Raw genomic sequence first — 19,710 nt, 5'->3', positions numbered from 1 at the left:
TGCCAAGAGGGCTGGTGAGATCATCCTCGCCAGAGACACTGGAGATGAGATCACAGAGGCCCGGGTCGCTGTCCGGCAGGGTGCCTGGACCCTGCTGGGCTCTGTGCGGGGTCTTCCCACTGCCTGACAATCCCATTGCCTGGCAAGGTCTGGATGGGCAGGGCAGGTGCTAATTCCGGGTTACTATGGTTTGCTTCAGACACCTGGGAATTCAAAGGACACTATGCATCTCTGCAAAACACTGCATATTGCCTTGTTACTTGGAGGCAAGGGTACCCGGCATTTGTTTCATGGGAATGCCCATGTCTTCCTTTCCCTTAGCCAACTCCTGTCTTCCCAGTAACAGCAGCAGCAGCAACAACAACCACCACCACCACCATCACACAAATAACAGCTGTGAGCTATGGAGCATTGCTCTCGGCCAGCGCTACACACACCCTTCACTCATGGCTCACCACCATCCTAAGACCCATTTCACAGATGAAGAAACTGAGCCCTAGAGAGCGCTATGGCCTTTTCACGGCCGCACTGCTGGTCATGGGCAGGATGAGGCCTGAGCCCAGGGCTTTCCTGCCCGTGATCATGATCACGTCTCCGTGTTGCCAGGAATGAAGTCTGCACATCAGACAACCAATAAAGGAACCGATGCAAATGTGGCCCCCAAGACCCTCTTGGGCCTGGCAGGGGCTGGTCCATGATCATATCCAGTAGAATGGAGAACAGGAACCTTTTAGGAATCACCCACTCTGGCTCCTCTCCCTGAGACACCACCCCCACCCCGCTCCAGATCTGGTGATATTTAAAACCAAGGCCCTCCTGGAAGGCTCCCACCTCTGCCTGGTCTGGTCTGCACCACCCCACGCCTTGCCCCACACAACCCCACTGTGGACCTCAATGAGCCTGCAGGGCTGCTGATGGCGTGGATGTCCTTCACACATCGTCAGTCCATCAAAACCAGCAAGAGTGCAGCGTTTCCCAGGAGCCTGCCTGGCCGCTGACCACCATGCGTTTTTTATATGCACCCAGCACTGTCCTCAGAGGGCCCCTGAGTCAGGACGGTCTGCAGGCTACTGCAATTAGAGGAGATATTGTGCAGAGACTGCTATCACGACTTCAGCTAACCCTGCATCCGATGTTTAACCAATCTTCCCTTTCATGCAATCCTAGGCTCGTCTGGCTTTTCTATTTTTGCCTCTCTCTGGAGTCCTGAGGATGGCTGAAATGGCTTCTGTTGCAGACCTCAGGAACCAGTTTTCCTCGGCACTCTGATGCTGTCTGTGCTGGCGCCTTCACCACAAGGCTTTCTGGGGCCTCATTCAATATCAGACAGTTCAGCCAAGGGACCTGAGCCCCTCCTGACGTGGGACTTCAGACCTGAACACCCACCCAGCCCCACTGGAAGAACCACCACAAAACAAGCACAGGAACTGGGGTGCACGGGCGGGCGTGAGGCCAGGCTGAGTACGCATGTTGATGGCCACAGCTGTGCTCCCTCACAGGAAGCACCATAAGGGGAAGCCCGGGTCAGGACAGGCCATCTGTGAAGTGTGGCCAACCCCGAAGCAAGTAAAGAAGGGCTTTCCTGCTATTCAGACGACTCCGGACTGATGTCAGGCCTGGAGTCAAGTGAATGAAATTTATTCCTTCTTGACGGAAAAGCTGGACTCAAGCCCCAGATGTATATTCTTGGGGAGACTTAATTTTTCTTCTAGCTTCACCAAGCTCAGTGGAGCTTAAAGCAGGCTTTTCCTTCATGCAAAGAGACAGAGAAGGCCCAGAGAACAAAGTAGCCTGGGGCCCTCTGTCCAAACCAATACAAGGGAGAGTCAGGGCAGACAGGCAGAGATGGCTCCTGGAGGTCCGGCCTCATGGCCTCCAGACTGTGATGGAGAACATTACACCCTATGCAGACACATGAGGATCAACAATCCCAGGTGAATCCAGCCAAGACATGCCGACCTTTGCCCATATGGGCCAACCCTTAGCTGCTTCTCCAGCAGATGTGTTTGCTCTGAACATCCCGTTCTCCCTGGTCATCACTCCTGGCTCTATTACCACAATGCCTGTGCTCCACCCCCATGATTAGCAGCACACATCTGGGATGTAGATGGGTGGGATCCCCTCTTAAGAAGGGTGGAGAAATGTTCCCTGTGGATGGCCACCTGGCACTCCCCAGCATCTAACCGGGAACCCTGGCCATATTATACCAACTGTGGCTCGAGAAGCTCAGCTCCTGAAATTGTTACTCAGATAATTAAATTAAAATCAGAGTCAATTACCTTCATGGCACCCATAGCTTGGAAAGCCACAGCTAATCTCGAAGGGGTCAGTGCTGCCAGCATGGCATTGAATCTTGCACTCTTGTTCCTAATAGGCGAATGGTACTGTCCATCTGGAGCCACGGAACCAAACCTGTGGAAAAGAGAGGTGGGGTTTCACAAAAAAGCAGGACATAGCACCACCAGAAATGAAGTCAGGTGGCTCCCATGTGCACACACAGGGAAGCATTCGGATTTCCCCATCGTGGAACTTCCCCCTTGAGACAGAGAGCAGATAAGGGCAGGGGGAGTCCCTCTCCAAGAGATGCTGAGAAAGGCTTGACTCATGGGAGGTAGTGGTTTCCTGAGACATTAAACCAGCACCGGAGCCTGACTGTGCAGACCGCACACTGACCCACTTTTTAAAAACTGAGATGTAATTCACATGCCATAAAATTCATCCCTTCAAAGTGTACAATTTGATGGATTTGAGTATAGTCACGAAATTGTACAACCATCACCATGATCCTATTCCAAATCATTTCACCACCCCAAAAAGAAACCCCACCCCACTAGCAGTCCCTCCCCATACTCCCCTCCCTCCAGTCCCTGGCAACCATTCACCTACTTTCTCTCTCTATGGTGCCTGTTCTGGGAAAAAATTCACATAGATGGAACCATATCATATGTGGTCTTTATGTCTGGCTTCTTTCACTTGCATAATGTTTTCAGGGTTCACCTGTGTTGTAGCACGTGTCAGTACTTCATTTCTTTTCATGGTTGAATAGTATTCCATTGTATGGATATACCACGTTTTATTTCCTGTTTCCTCAGTTGATGGATATTTGGATTATTTTCCCCTTTTTGCTATTGTGAATAATTATGCTATGGACATTTGTGTATAATTTCCTGTGTGGATACAGGTTTGCATTTCTCTTGTAGACAATGTTTTCACACATACCTAGGAGTAGAATTGCTGGGTCATAAGATGATAACTTTACGCTTTTGAGGAATGGCCAAACTGATTTCCTAGTTGGTGCCACCATTTTGCAGCCCCACCAGCAATGTATAACAAACAGTCCTAACTTCTCTACATCCTCCCCAACACTTGCTATTGTCTGTCCCTTTAATAAGGGACATCAGTTGGGTGTGGTGACTTATGCCTGTAATCCTAGCACTTTGGGAGGCTGAGGTGGGAGGATCATCCGAAGTCAGGATTTCAAGACCAGCCTGGTCAACATGGCAAAACCCCATCTCTACTAAAAACACAAAAATGAGCCAGGCATGGTGGCGCATGCCTGTAATCCCAGGTACTCAGGAGGTTGAGGCAAAAGAATCACTTGAACCCGGGAGGCAGAGGTTGCAGAGAGCCGAGATTACACCACTGCACTTCAGCCTGGGCGACAGAGCAAGACTCCATTTCAAAAAAATAAAATAAAAAGACATCCTAGTAGGTGCAGAGTGGTATTCGCGGTGGTTTTGATTCGTATCTTCCTAATGGCAATGACATTGAGCATCTTTTCACATGCTTAGCAGTCATTTGTAAATCTTTAGTGAAATGTCTCTTCAGATTTTTGCTCATTTTAAAATTGGGTTGTCTTTTTATTCTTGAGCTTTAACAGTTATTTCTATATTCTGGATACTATACCCTTATGATATTAACATATATGACTTACAAATATTTTCTCCCACTCTGTAGGTTTTCACTTTATTCATAGTGTTCTTTGATGTGAAGTTTTTTATAACTTTGATGAAGTCCAATTTATCTATTTTTTCTTTGGTTAGTTGTGCTTTTGGTGCCACGTCTAATAGACTGCTTAAACCCAGGTCACAAAAATTCACACCTGTGTTTTCTTCTAAGAGTTGTGTAGTTTTAGCTCTTACATTTAGGTCTGTGATCCATTTTGAGTTGATTTTCGTATACGGTAGGAAGTAAAGGTCCAACTTCATTCATGCTTTTGCACGTGGCTATCTAGTTTGTCCCAGCACCATTTGTCAAAAAGACTATTCTTTCCCCATTGAATTGTCTTGGCTCTGCAGTGGAATATTAATTGATTGCAACTGTAAGGATTTATTTCTAGACTCTTCATTATATTCCATTGTACATGTATCTATCCTTATGCAAATACCACACTGTCTTGATTACTTTGTAGTAAGTTTTCAAATCACAGGTATAAGTCCTCCTACTTTGTTCTTCTTTATCAAGATTGTTTTGGCTATTCTAAGTTTCCTGCATTTCCATATGAATACTGGTGGTCCTGAGGGGGCCTGGGGGACTTTAGCACCCACCAGGATAACTGTGAAGATGCTTTTATTGTTTCCATTTTATTTCCTATCAATTCACAGGAGGCAAATGTTAAGCGGAATTTGGTCCATTTTAAGTTTTTTTCTTTTTCTTTTTGCTTTATTTTGTTAATTGACATATAATAATTGTACATATTGATGGAATACAGTGTGATGTTTTGATACATGTATATATTGCATAATAATAAAATCAGGGTAATTGGCATATTCATCCTCTGAAGCATTTATCAATTTTTTGGAATGAGGACATTCAAAACTTGTAACTATTTTGAAATATACAACATATGATTGTTAACTATATCACCCTGTGCAATATCACACCAGAACTTATTTCTTCAATACAACTATAACAGTATCCATTGACCAACCTCTCCCCATTCCCTCCTCCTCCCTACCTTTCCCAGCCCCTGGTAACCACTATTCTATCCTCTACTTCCTCATCCCTCCATTTTTTTTTAACTTTTATTTTAAGTTCAGGGGTACAAGTACAGGTTTGTTACATAGGTAAACTTGTGTCATGGGGGTTTGTCATACCAATCATTTTTAAGGTTTTTTCCCATACAATTTTCTTAAGCTTTTGGCATCCACTACATTTATCTGCTGGCAGCAAAAAGGAGTAAAGCATTCAAGGGAAATCCATAGGGAGGCAGGAAAACAGCTGGTTGTGTGCACCCTGATTGCTGGCTTTGTCACAGATTCAACATGACTATGGCTCAGGATCTTTACTGGATGTGTGAAATGCTGCTGAGAAAATTAAAAGTAATTGGTGTTTCTCAGCTTCTGTGAAAAGCATCATTAACCCCTAGAGCTCCACCCCCAGAACACACCTGGGAAGCTGAAAGATGGTGCCTTATCCCCTGCCACTCACAAAGGAAGCAATAGCACCCATCTGTTTATAAAAGGGGGAAAAAAGGAAAAAAACTAAATGCCCAACAATAAGAAATTGATTATATAACTTATAAACCATTTATTTAACAGTCTATTATAATGAGATTAAAGATGATAATGCATGTGTGTGCTTAGCATTACATAAAAACATTTGCTATATAATGATAAATGGGAATTACAGGTTATTTTGAACATAGAATCTAGAAGTGGATCTCGCTTAGTAAAAATCTGACACCTCTCTCTCTTTAGATATATGGGCATAGAGGAAAGTCTGGAAAGATGTATACTGAAGTGTAACAGTCATTATGCCTGGACAACAGCATGCTGAATAATTTTACTTTTTTTTTTCTATCTGCAGAAGTATCTTTTCCAATTAGTTGTCAACAAACCTGTAGGGGTGGTTAGGGGAAGACTGCCTAGACACACAGCCCATGAGACCCAAGAACCAAGCCAACTTTGGAGAGCCGTGAGATCATCTGCACCATTGACCTGAGTTAAGGAGAAACTACTCACTTATCCAGCAGGTTCTCCCTGGGTATCCGAACCTTGTCACATATTAAAATCCCATTGTCCACACCATGCAGACCTGGCAAGAACAGAAAGGGGGAATGGATGCAGCATCAGAAGTATTTTCCCTGCTACTTCCCAGGCCTGTCGCCACTAAAATACAAAGCCCCTGATTTTACTTCCAGAATTGTTGGTGCTTTTTCCTTGACGGTGGACATGGGGATGTTGTCTGTTGTTTCCTTGATGAGCTGTGCCTGCTTCTTCCACCAGCCTAGCCCCTTCCTCCCTAGCGAGAGTGGAGGAGAATGGACTCTCCTTCTGTGCAGCCTGCATGTGCATGCTTTGGGCATGTAGTGGATGCACACCTACCTCCAGAGCAGTGACTGTGATTAAGAAAGGGAGAGTTCTAAGCAACTGCAATAATGGGAAGCTGAAGACAGAGGCGGGGAAGCAGGCTTGCTCTCCCCAGGAATGCAGTGCTCAAATCCCTCCTCCTTCCCAGTGCTCTCTCGTCTGCACACAGAGCAAACTGTTGACAGCAAATGCCCACAAGACAAGGGAAAATAGCCACAAGGACAGCAGGAAGTGGGGGAAGCAGTGCGGAGTGGGGAGGGGTGGTCCTGAAATCTGGCAGACACATTTCCTAAAGACACCTACCAGAGTCTGGGGTCTTCTCTTTGTGAAAACTTAGATTTAATCAGGGGAAAACAATCTGTCTTTAGTAAATGTCTTTATTTAGAACTTCACCCCTTAACAAGGACACACTTGCATTTAGCAGCTTACAAGGGCACCAGAGCAGACTTTGTGCCATTGCCAGTGTTTTCAATGTCTGGCACGACTTCACAGAGCTCAGTCTACCCCTCTGCTCTCAGCAACATTTGACATGCAAGGAACTTTCAAGGAGCCCAGCCCAGCCAGGGCCTCGGTCACCCCCGGGAGATAGATCTAAAACCTTCACAAACCCACCTGCAGCCATGCCTGCAGCTGTGGCAGTGGACAGTAAACACTAAGGAGCCAGGATGGACTGTCCCCTCACCAAAGGATGGGCCACTTCTTCCCCCTTCTCTTCCTGCTCTTCCTTTTTTCTTCTCTCCCAGTCTCCCTTCCTTGGCTTGGCATGATCTTGGCCATGAGTGGTCACTGGAGCATACAGGCATGTCCTGATCTCACCAAATGTTATGGGTTAAATTGTGTCCTCCCCACAAAAAAAAAAAAAAAAAAAAATTCATGTATCGAAGCCCTAATCCTTATACCTGTGTATGTGACCTTATTTGAAGATAGTCTTTACAAATGTGATCAAATTAAAATGAGGTCATTGGGGTAGGTTCTAATCTAAATGACTTCTGTCCTCTATAAGATGTGGCAATTTGGAGACAGACATGAACACAGGGAGAACACCAGGTTAACATGAAGACAACCATTTACAAGCCAAAGAGAGAGTCCTAGAACAAATCTTTCCCTCACTGTGTCTGGAGTTGGTTCCTGCTGGTGGATTAGTGGTCTTGCTGACTTCAGGAATGAAGCAGCAGACCTTCATGGTGAGTGTTACAGCTATTAAAGGTGGCACAGACCCAAAGAGTGAGCAGCATCAAGATTTATTGTGAAGAGTGAAAGAACAAAGCTTCCACAGCATGTAATGTGGGTTGCCACTGCTGGCTGGGGTGGCTGGCTTTTCTTCCCATATTTGTCCCCACCCATGTTCCGTTTCTGTCCTATCAGAGTGCCCTTTTTACAATCCTCCCCACGATTGGCTACTTTTAGACTCCTGCTGATTGGTGCATTTTAGAGAGCGCTGATTGGTGCGTTTTACAGAGCACTGATTGGTGCATTTTAGAATCCCCTCGCTAGCTACAGAGCACTGATTGGTACGTTTTACAATCCTAGCTACAGAGTGCTGATTGGTGCATTTTACAATCCTCTTGTAAGACGGAAAAGTTCTCCAAGTCCCCACTGGAACCAGGAAGTTCAGCTGGCTTCACCTCTCATCACCACTCTTAGAAGGAACCAACATTGCTGATACCGTCATCTTGGACTTCTAGCCTGCAGAACTGTGAGACAATACACTTCTGTTGTTTAAGCCCCACAGTTAGTGGTATGGCAGCCCTAGCAAACTAGGGCACTGAGTCAGTCCTCAGGACTCATTAAGGGCCTCAAGAGCACAGACAGCAGACAGGTGGCCAGGGGTGCAAAGAAGAGAGCTGCAGCCTGCCCCCTGAGAGCCCCCAAGTCTCAGATGAGAGAAGACAAAACAGCACTGTAGGCAAAACTACCTCATTACTGGGAAATTTGGGAAGCTGGAAAAAACTGAAACCAACGCACATTCATAAACGGCAATCTACAACATTCCTGAACAGTTCTACATAAAAGACTTCATGAGGCTTCAAAATTCGGACATCTTCTCTGGGGAAGTTTTCTCCACCCTCACTGTTTCGGTAATGTAAAGTAGGTTAGATTCTCCTTGAGTCGGGTGGGGAGCAGGTAGGAAGAGTGAGCACAGGAGAAGAGCACCTGGAGACTCACCCTCCTTGTACATCATATCAATAGCTGTCACTCCTGGGTACAAGCTTCCGTTTTCATCCCGGACAGGAACGATGAAACAATGGGGCCCTAAGGAAGGCACCGAGATCATTATTAAGCTCTCCTTCCTATAGCTTTACTCATTTCCTGGAATGGTATAACATTTCTATGATCCTCAAACTCATTCAGTTCTACAACTGTGCACCATGCATGAAAGCATATAATGTCAAAATGTAATGATAAATTTCTTCATGCATATTAGGAGATAAAGTTAGTACTGAATTATTTACAAGATAAAAGCAGCTCTGTGAAATGGGTTTTCACTGGTAAATAGTACTAATGAAGATAATTATTCTAGTTGTCTGTGTTGGTAACAAACCTTGAGATCTTCCATCTATGATGAGCTGGGCCAAGACAGCTGCGTAATTCCTGTACATGGCGTTTCCAATATACATCTTCTCCGCATTTTCACATGGTGTGTCAATTACAAACTCCTACACAGAAACAGCAGAGCAACAGTGTTTCCCTTCCCATGGCTCATTTCAACTCCCTGGCTCAAAGCAATGAATACTGTAATCCCAGCACTTTGGGGGACAGAGGTGGGTGGATCACGAGGTCAGGAGATCAAGACCATCCTGGCTAACACGGTGAAACCCCATCTCTACTAAAAATACAAAAAATTAGCCAGGCATGGTGGCGGCTGCCTGTAGTCCCAGCTACTCGGGAGGCTGAGGCGGGAGAATGACGTGAACCCGGGAGGCAGAGCTTGCAGTGAGCCGTGATTGCGCCACTGCATTCCAGCCTGGGCGACACAGCGAGACTCCATCTCAAAAAAAAAAAAAAGTAATGAACATTGTGAAAAACAGACCCACACAGTGCAGAGTTCTGTTTCCAGGGGATTTCACAGCAAAAGAGAAGACAATGGGAAGGTCACCTGGCTCCACATCTTGAAACCAACATGACTGTGCTATCACCTCAATTCATTTATTTCACCTCCACCTCAGCTTTGAAAATGACTGGAGATTAAAGTGATTTTTCAAGGAATAATCCAATCCAGAAAATAAGTTGCCAATTTTCAATCTTTAAAAGGTGTCTCTTCTCTCCCTCCCAGTCTCTCCTCTTTATAATGCCAGGCTGACATGTATGCTGTTTGGCTGAGCCTGCCTGGCTTTAATGTATAAAGGCTTTCTTCAATTATCTCTCTAGACTACTTCGTAGCAAAGTTTTGACCTTTAACTCATCCAACACCAAAACCTCTAAAAGCCCTGGTGGTATATGCTCAGCTCTCCACACCCCTCATCTCCAAATATCCCATCTGCAAGATTTCTAAGAAAGGATGGAATATCCAATGATCTGGGCCCTTAGATGGCTTGTCCCAGGGTCCACATCTGTGAGTCACATTTTGTCTGCTGGTGTTCACTCCTTCTGGGCAAATCACTGGGTTCCTCGCTGTTTCCCAGGCCCTGAACCTTCCGCCTCCATGACGTGGGTCTTGGTTTAAATGAAAGCCAAGTAATTGAAGGCCAAAACTGTATGCTTGGATAAAGCAAGACTGATAGACAGCCATGACCTATTCCCACCACTGCTTAGAGTATCAGCCCAAACAATTTTTATTTTTATAAAAAGAAATCCCTCATTTTAGCCTTTGAAAATGTCTATTTCCCTGATCAATGAATATACTAAAGTTTCCCAAAAGAGGTTCATATGTTCAAGCTCCTAAAACGGAAGAACTTGTAAATGAGTCTCTTTCTTAGGAGGGAAAAATCTTAGAATGTACCATGCAGTTTGTCTCTGAATATGTCCAAGGATTCCAGCTCAAAACAGTCTGAAACTAACACTGGTCATGAAGAAGCAGGAAGAAAACGCAGGGGTTTTGTTCTCAGGCTTAGCTCAAAACTCCGTCTTCTCTTTCCTACTAAATCTCCCCTCACTTCTTGGCTCTCCCCAGTCTCCAGTGCCACCTGGGTTACCTTTAAGCCTCTTGCCAAAAAGGAACTGGCCCCGGTGCCAGATCTGAATACAGGGCACGTGGGGCAAGTTGGGAGCCCACGAGAAATGGCAGAGGGTGGAACTGCACATTTAATTGGAGTTGACAGTATTGAAGATGTGACTGAACTAAACCAACAAGCTATTGATCATGCAAAGATTATCTCAGATTTCAGACTATAAAGTATATAGACAACACTTTCCCGCTGGCCAAGAAATACAGTCTTGAAGCCTAAGAAAACATTCTCTGACATATGTTTGCACAGGGAAACTTTTAACATGTGCAAGAGCTTTTCAGAAACATAAACGGACATGCTGGATCTTTTTAGAGAAGTCTCTGGAGGCCACCCTTGTCTTATCAGGGCAGCCAGGGCTTCTCAAGGAGAGGCATTGCTTGAGGCTGAGTGCAATGAAAAATAACAGCAACAAAATACAACCCATGTAGGTGGGGGCATGCTTACACTCAGGGTAAGAAAGTGAAGTGGCAGAGGAAACACTGGCCTGGCAGAAACGATCTGGTGGGGTGGGGAAGGGGGCAGGAGGCACCCGTCCCCATAAACATTTGCTACACTCTGGGAAAGGAGGTTTGTCACTTCTGGCAAAATGCTTGATTTGGAAAGTGTGCATCAGCCAAAACTCTGGCGTTAAAGCTGCATCTAAATAACACACACCATTGTGTTAGTTTCTGTAATAATTATGTGTTTGAAGGCCAGCAAAATGGTCAGTGTTGTAGGAGCTAAAAATGCTGCCTTTGGCCAGAGAGTTCATAACTTCATTTATTTTTGCTATTTAGAATGAAGTATAAAAATAAAACTCTCTCTTATCTCTTAACTATCCATACCACTACCCAATGTAAAACAACCAACCCACAGGAATGAATAACCAAAACATGTAAGAGATTTAAATGGTCCTTGGGGAGAGAACACTTATTTAATAACCTCTAGCATTTTGAAAGGGAAATGAAGGGGAAAACACAGAAAACAGTGAAGGGAGAAATCCATTCCTGCTATGTCAGTTCTCGGTGGTATGAGTTTATGATGGGATTGTTCTCTCTCCCAGCCCCACGGGAGACAGTGTTCACCAGAGGCCCCTCGTCATTATGATTGCAACTTTGCAGGTCCCCTATCAGACAGTGGCAGCTGCTGAGGCACGCCAGGTAGCTAAGTCATTTATGCTGTTTGGGGAAAATGGGACCAACACAGGAAATTATTTTTGTAAAAAAGTAATAATTGTAAGAAGAAACAAATAAATAAGAGCTGTGGGTGTTTTCCCCCCATCAACAACAGCAAGGTGACCTCAATACCATGGCTTCAGGAGAGGAAAAAAATCGGCCGGCCAAAAGCCAAAGGATGTTAGGTCAGCATGCCACCACTGGCAGAAAAGCCAAGCTGCTGAGGGCAGTCTCACCCGAACCTAACTCACTCATTAACTGCATAGCCAGAGTCAGCTGCTTAACCTCCGTGAGCCTCCATTTCCCCATCTGTAAAGTAGGGACAATAATACATTTTTATAAGATTACAGAACATTTGAAATGATGTTACAAGTAGACTGCTTAGCCTGGTACATGGCACACCCATGCTTAGTTAAAAGGACCAGTTTAATGTTGCATTTCTGCGGCTGTTGCTGGGAGGAAACATAGAATACTACACAGAGAGAGTTTGATACAGAGCATGGCACTTTGCGAGTGGTCAGTATAGGGTAGTGCTTATTCTTGTTCTTACTATGATCTTGGACATCATTTGCTGCTGGAGAGAACTAACATCAGGGCAGGAGGAAAAGCAGGGCATCCTCCAATACACCACGCCCCTGCATCTGTCATTCCAGACACTGGCCACCTCCAACCAGCATTCCTGGGTCAGGAAACCCCACTAACAAAAATCCACCCACTCAAGGACAAACTGCAAAAATAAAGAATAGACGAAGCGGAGCAGCCACACGGCCGGGCAGCACCTGCAGCCACGCTCGGGCACATGCTTGCACACACTGACTGACATAGCTTCATTTCTAGAAAGAACCTCAACATTTGTTTATCCCTTTGTAGTTCTTAGGAACACCCAATATCAAGCAAGAAACTATAAAGGAGAGTGAGATAAATACACAGTTGCTTTCTTTTTTGGTGGGGGACGGGGGCGGGGTGCATGTAGGAGTTAAAGAGATGGGCATGAGGATTACAAAGCAGCGTCCCCAGGGCATGTTATGACCCACTATGGACAGAGATAGCAATGTAGAGAGACTCAGCCAACATCTTTTTAGTTAGCAAGAAGGGAATGGAAAGGAAGAAAAACAGAGAAGAAAAAGAAAGGAAAAGGAAGACAAAGAAAAGAATGAAAAGGAAAAACCTCAGCATTGACCACATACAGTAAAGATAGAAGAGTCAGATTGTTTGGTGACTGTTGTCAGTCACCAAACTGACACTCTTGTTTCTGTTGTCATGTAAAATGTCAGTGCAGGTCACGGTGAGGGACAGCGCATGATCCCAGTACAGAAGACTCAGCTCCTGATAAGGTGGCCCCAGCACAGTGCCCTCCTGACACAGGGCACAATGGAGAGGACCAACAAAGGCATGTCCTCCAGTCCGTTCCTGCTACTGCTAGGAATGACAACAAAATGGCTTTAGTGTTCTCTTGGAGTTATGACAAGGGATTAAATTCACAAGTGCACATAAAGTGCTTGAAGCAGTGTCCAGTGCCTCAAAGGCACCATATACATGTTGGCTGGTGTTGGGTTCATGAAGGCTGAGCACATATCCACCTCTATTAAAACACTTAGGCATTTGATCTGAATCTCAGCTCCCTGGGCCGGAGAGCACACACAGAGGGTGTGAAGCTGGACACAGAAAGGAGATCTGTTTCTGTCCAGGTTTCCTGCTCCCCTGCACGGCAGGAGAAGGACAGATTCCTCACCTGGGCAGAGAGGTCAAAGGTGGCTTCGGTCTGGATCCCTCTCATGTTGCTCCCACGGCCCCTCTCGGTCATTGCAAACATCCCAGTGTATTTCTGCTCCTGGAGTTTACCAGACGTTAGAAGGGAATTAGCTGGTCAGGCAGTTGCTCCAAATGCAGACCCCTCGGACCATTAAGAATGGTGGTGAGAGAGGGACAGGTGGGTTGGAGAAAATTATAAAAATGCAGTCTGATGACAGCGAATGTGAGCTTAATAACATGACAGGCTCAATGCAATATAAAAAAGATAGTCTTGGAATTCTCATTCTCAACAAGATTTTTGCTGATACAAATTCCTTTTTATTTTTCTTCAAACACATACACACATGCATATCTATCTACTATAGATTTTTAAGGCTCTCCATAGAAGACCAATGTTGAGGAAAATACCATACCTGGAGTGGCTGAAACCACTTAGTAACATGTTCAGGGCTTCCAAGATTCCTGATAGCACCACCAAATAGCCAATAAATTATTCCACACTGGAAACAAGGACAATACAAACCATCATTAGCAAGAGTCTAAAGACAAATCCACGGCCAAACTCCAATCAGGGAGCAGCTATTCAGCCCCCTGTGCTTTACCTAAGCCTTGCAAGTGGCATGCTTCTTTGCCCTTCCTCTTCACTGCCTGGTGAGCTCCAGTTTCTCTCTGCAGACATGGCTCATGAGTCACTCAGGACTGACACAGAAAGTCAGTCCTCCATCCTCAGGCCTCCCAGATCCCCCCAAAAAATGAATGCTCTGAAAGCTCATTCTGCTTTGTCCTCTCAGGATCTAGCTTAGGGCCTGATGCAGAAGACATGTAACAAAGTGTGTGTGCAATGACCCTCGATGCTGACCCCTGTCTGTGGAGGTGAGTCCTGTCATGAGAAACAGTGTTTCCTTACAGGAAGGTGGATGGAAGAGGCAATGCTGCAAAAGGAGCAAGCATGCAGCTTGGGATGAGCGCCCTGGGTTTCAATCCCAGTTCAGCTACCCACCGGCTGCAGGATCTTGGACAAATGACATTGTAGCCTCAGCTTCCTCATCTGATAAATGAATGGTGAGAGTACCCACTTACTGAGCTACTGAGCTTACCAGCTCACTGACTCTCACAACAACCCTGGAGAGAAAGCATCATCATCCCCATTTAACACGGGAAATTGGGATTCATAGAGGGAAAGTGTCTCACCCACAACCTGAGAAAGTGGGAAGGGCTGAGGCTGAAACCCAAGCTACCTAATGCCTTATAGTACTTCATATAGTGGCCATGAGGATTCAGTGAGAGTCAACCACCAAGCCTTTGCTTGGTCTTTTGTGGGTTTTTTGTTTTTCTTAAGAGACAGGGTCTCACTCTTTCACCCAGGCTGGAGGACAGTGGCATGATCATAGCTCACTGCATTGTCAAATTCTCAGGCTCAAGCGATCCTCCTGCCTCAGCCTCCTGAGGAGCTGCAACTAGGGACTACAGGCACACACTACCACACCTGGCTAAGTTTTTTTATTTTTAGTAGAGATGAGGTCTTGCTATGTTGCCCAGGCTGATCTCAAACTACTGAGCTCAAGCAATCCTCCCACCTTGGCCTCCTGAAGTGCTGGGATTACAGGCATGAGCCACCATGCCCGTCTTTTGTAAACCCTGGAAAAGTGTCGCTGACAAAGAGGAGGAGGAAGAGAAAGAGGATGAGGATGAGAAGGAGAAGAAACAGGAAGAGGAAGAGCAGGGCCATTTGGAGGGAGCAGGGTGACTGACTGCAAAGACAGAACTTGAATGCAGGGACATTTGCTGTGCCTGCAGCTCAGAGTTCCTCCCCCTCCTAGCTATACAACCCCAATTTTCATCTGGGGAGCCCTCCTCCCCTAGAATCTGTTCAAGTGGTTTGTGGGTGATGTTGACCCCACCCCATCCCAGCTTTAGGATGAGTTGGGAGCCCAGGACTGGCTGATCTGGCCAGACAATGGCTCTCAGGATGGATTCATGATCTGGGTGTGTCCATTTGGAGTGGAAGCCAGGACACAAGGCTAAGCTATTGTGGAAGAGAAGCCCTCTTTTGTGAGGCTATGAAATCTGGAGGGATGGAAGCCTGGGGACATATAGCCATGAGCTAGGGAATGAAGCCAATGTATGAGGACCAGGTTGGGGGAAGGAGGCAGAGGTGAGAGATGGGAGAGACCAGGTCCTGCACACCCAGACCTGAAGCCTGCTGCACCCTAGACTCCTGAATTACAGCAGCCAATAAGTGCCTTTTTTGCTTAGGCAAGTTTAGAGTCGACTTTTTTCCTGGGGTCACTGCATCTGGATGAGCTCTCTGTTCATATCCCATGTGTATGAACAACCTGGTATTAACTTTGTGAAATGGTACTTGACCAACTCTAGCAGCTCGGACCAGCTAAGACACTCTGGCATCAGGACAGATGAATTTCACTAATCACATCTGACATGTGAATGCTTTTCATTTGGAGAATCATAAAGTATCCTGGGAAGATGATTCACACCCTGAAGACTCAACTCACTTCTCTACAGAATCATCGCGGGCACTGTAAATTGCATTACTAATTCCAACATGGGAAATGGAAGCAACCCAAATGGTACGTGTTTTTTCCCTAAACCAACTTGGGAGTTAAGTTTAAAAAAATATTTTTCTAAAACTAAAACAAGTTAGGTTTTCCACCTCTAAATCTCTTTGGCTGGTGCCTAATGCACTCCTGACAATAAATTCCTCTTCTAGGTTTTAAATCCTTTCCTCCTCTTTAGGAAGAGGAAAAAAAACCTAGAGTGTTTTATCCACATTTTGAAAGCGCCATTCACTAAATGTCTTAGTAGGCACCCTGGGCTGTGGAAGTGAACCTGTAAGTTTGCAGGAAACTGTAGCAGTTGACAGAGGCAGTGTCTGTATGACCTCAATCCACACAGTCAAGTAAAGCGTGGGGTTCGTTTCCCACAAAAGCCACATTCTCTGAAGGGCAGCTATTCCAACCAAGCTGGGCCAAATGCAGGTGGAGCTCCTGGGGACTGGAAGTGGAGGGCTCCCTGGCCTGACATGCTTTCAGCAGGTGCCTTCTGGGAGGGGCATGGGCCCCAGCCCACAGGCCAGGAAGGAGGCAGACAGGGAAGTGGGGAAGTAGAGGGATTCAGGGTAGATTCTGGAGACAGAGTTGTTGGGATGGATTTGGGAGAAGGAAAAAGAGGACTCCGGGAGACACCTGGGTGTGTGGCCTGAGTTTCCAAGAAGTGGAGACCCACTGATTGCAGTGGAACAGCTTGGAGGAGGGGCTGGGAGGAGCCAGGAGGAGGGTATGGACTCCTTAAAACAGAAATGCTGAGGCTAATGGGAGGCAGGCATCAACTGATCACGTGGGAGTGTCACAGAGTGTCCTCCGAGAGGACACTGTGGCTCTCCTGTCAGACTACCCAGCGTCCTGCCCCTGGAAGACCTCAGCGAACAGGTCACAGAGAGGACCATTTGCTCTGAGAGAGACTGCAAAAAGCAGTGGTAAGAGAGAAAAAGTAGAGTTGGTTGGGGGATACCTAATGAAAACTCAAACTTCAAACATGCACCCACCTTGCTTGAGAAAGCCTCCTCTCTCTTTTCTCATTTATCAGGAGAAGAAAAAGGACAGCTATGACATCGAGCACATGAGGTAATGATCACAACATGCCCAATGAGGGTCGGCAGCTTCCAGAGGCCACAGTGCAAGACAGCTGAGGGCTGGGAGGTGTAGCCAGGACAGGTCACAGGGACCAAAGGATGGGGCTATGGCGGGGCTTCTTAGCTTCTAAAGACTAAAAGGAGACATCCTGAAGTGGAAGGGAAATCTGGTGGGTTAGAGCTGGGAAGGCAGGCTGGTATCACCTCAACCCACCAGCGGAGCCACTACCTAGAAGACTGTGGGGCTGGGCCCCCAGCCACGTCCCAGGAGGTTACAGTCCCCACCACTTATGGAGATCCTGCTACCTGCCAGGTTTGGCACAGGGATCCTTGTAGGCATTACTGATTTAAATCTACACACAGCCTGTGAATGGGCTTTAGCAATGCCATCTTTAGAGAGGAGAAAGCTAAGGTACATATGTACGAAGGAACATGCCAAAAGCGTGGCTGGGAAGTCCTAGAGGTAGCATGTACAACTCTGTTGTTCTGAGTGTGCCCCTGTCCCAGTGGACCAGTGAGGTCTGTCCCATGGGCAGGAAGCCTGCTGGCTCCCCGGCTGCAATAGGCCAGGCCATTTCTATACAACAGCCCAACAAGGGTCTCCTAAAGAGACTTCAAGTATATTCAGGATTTCCTAATTCCAAGAGCAAATTTCCACAAATAGAAAACTGGAAGTGTTTTTTGAGACAATGGGGACTCCAGAAATGGACTGAATTTTGTCCTCACAAAATTCATATGTTGAAGCCCTGCCCCCTGTGTGATAGTATTTGGAGATGGAAACTTTGGGCAATGATCAAGGTTAGATGAGCTCATGAGGGTGGGACTCCAATAATGGGATTGGTGCCCTTAAAGAAGACGAAAAAAAGAAGCACCTCTCTTCACCAATGAGGACACAATGAGATGGTGGCTGTCTGCAAGCCAGGAAAAGAGCCCTCACTGGAACCTGACCATGCTGGCACCATGATCTTAGACTTTACAGCCTCCAGAAAGGTGGGAAAATAAATTTCTGCTGTTTAACTCATCCAGCCCATGGTATTTTGTTATAGCAGTCCAAGCAGGCTAAGACAGATAGTAGGATGGTTCAAATAAAGGAAAATAGAACAGCCATGGAGAAGCAGAAAAGGAAGCACGTCTCATTTCTTTCAGCTTTAGTTAGAGTCCTTCCAGATTGCACCCATGTTTTTGGCAGGAAACTTGGGCTGGCTCACAAGCTAGAGTGGGGATTCAAAGCACCAATAAAGACAATCTTTTTCCCTTGCACTTTGCTAGTATGCCTACCCCTGTCGCTGTGCGCCACTCTCAGAGCCAGCCCCCAGCCCTGCCAGCACTTGGCTATGTGAGTACAAATGAGTTTGTCCAAGGTGCTCAGGGAAATGCAAAGCCACTGGATAAACAGACCTGGAGAGAGAGAGAAAAGGGACTTGAACATGCAGGGCACAGCCGATTTTGATGAATTGATGCTGACGTCCCTTCCTCAGGTTGACAGCCAGCTCCTGTGAAAGGCAGGGACCACCAGCGGCTCTTGAGCTGGCAGGGGGATCTGGAGAACCCCTGACTGACCCAGAGCTCACAGGAACTGTGCCCAGCACACCACATGCCCTCCTGGCATCTCCTCTACCACCAATAGAAAAGACAGCCATGGTCCTCCTGGTCAGGACTTGGGGGCTGCGCAATCTATAGGTTCCTCTATTTGTCTAGGATTTCCAAGCTCCAGGAAAAAAAAAAAATCTCCCACAATTACTGATGTGTGGGACAGCATAGTTAATAATAATTTTTAATTGTCATTTTTATTTCTGGTAAAATATATATAGCATAAAGTTTGCCATTTTAGCCACTTTTAGGCATACAATTCAGTGGCATGAAGTACAGTCATAATGTTGTACAACCATCACCACTATTTCCAAAACTTTTTCATCATCCCAAACAAAAACTCTGTACCCATTAAGCAATAACTCCCATTCTCCCCTCCCTCCAACCTCTTGTTACCTCTAATCTACCTTCTGTCTTTATGAATTTGTCTATTTTAGATATTTTATATATGCAGACTCATATAATATTTGTCCTTTTATGTCTGGCTTACTTCACTTAATAATTTCAAGGTTCATCCACATGGTGGCATGTGTCGGAACTTCATTATTTTTTGTGGCTGAACAATATTCCATTTTGTGTATATACCACATTTTGTTTACCCACTCCTCTGTTGATGGAAATGTGGCTTGTTTCCAGCTTTTAGCTACTGTGAATCATGCTGCAATGAACATTGGCACACAAGTATCTATTTCAGTCCCTACTTTCAATTATTTGGGGTATATATCCAGTTAGTGGAATGCTGGGCTGTATGGTAATTTTTATGTCCTACTTTTTGAGAAACAACCATATCGTTTTGATTTTATATATCTATTTAATACTCAAGTATTGACACCTATTATGTACCAAGAATGCAGGGGTTATAGTTTTCAAGGAGTTTTCCCTCTCGTGGTAGTAAGAGACATAAAGTAATTCCATGAATAAATATATAGATTCAAAATGGGTACATGTTATGGCAGAAAACTATAAGTAGCAAAGACAGGTGACAGCGAGTAGATGGGACTCAAGTTGAAGGCTTGAGGGGGCATCCCTGTGGGAAGGACACGTTAGCTGGGACATGAAGAATGAATAGGTGTCACCCAGGAGAAGGA

General features: G+C 45.8%; 1 protein-coding gene across 1 annotated transcript in view; it reads right to left on the bottom strand.

The window, feature by feature from the left end:
* Positions 1 to 19,710, bottom strand: part of ACOXL (acyl-CoA oxidase like) — a 405,131-nt gene that overhangs the window by 319,751 nt on the left and 65,670 nt on the right. Inside the window, exons 8-13 of the mRNA XM_054475660.2 lie at positions 13,797 to 13,883; positions 13,364 to 13,462; positions 8,854 to 8,968; positions 8,478 to 8,564; positions 5,964 to 6,036; positions 2,280 to 2,412 (exon numbers count right to left, since the gene is read on the bottom strand). Of these exons, the coding sequence (XP_054331635.1) occupies positions 2,280 to 2,412; positions 5,964 to 6,036; positions 8,478 to 8,564; positions 8,854 to 8,968; positions 13,364 to 13,462; positions 13,797 to 13,883 (594 nt within the window). The remainder of the gene's footprint in view (positions 1 to 2,279; positions 2,413 to 5,963; positions 6,037 to 8,477; positions 8,565 to 8,853; positions 8,969 to 13,363; positions 13,463 to 13,796; positions 13,884 to 19,710) is intronic.

Source organism: Pongo pygmaeus, chromosome 12 (assembly GCF_028885625.2).
Source record: "Pongo pygmaeus isolate AG05252 chromosome 12, NHGRI_mPonPyg2-v2.0_pri, whole genome shotgun sequence".
NCBI lineage: Eukaryota > Metazoa > Chordata > Mammalia > Primates > Hominidae > Pongo > Pongo pygmaeus.
Note: the sequence above shows the minus strand (reverse complement) of the source record. Positions and strands in the feature narration are given on the sequence as shown.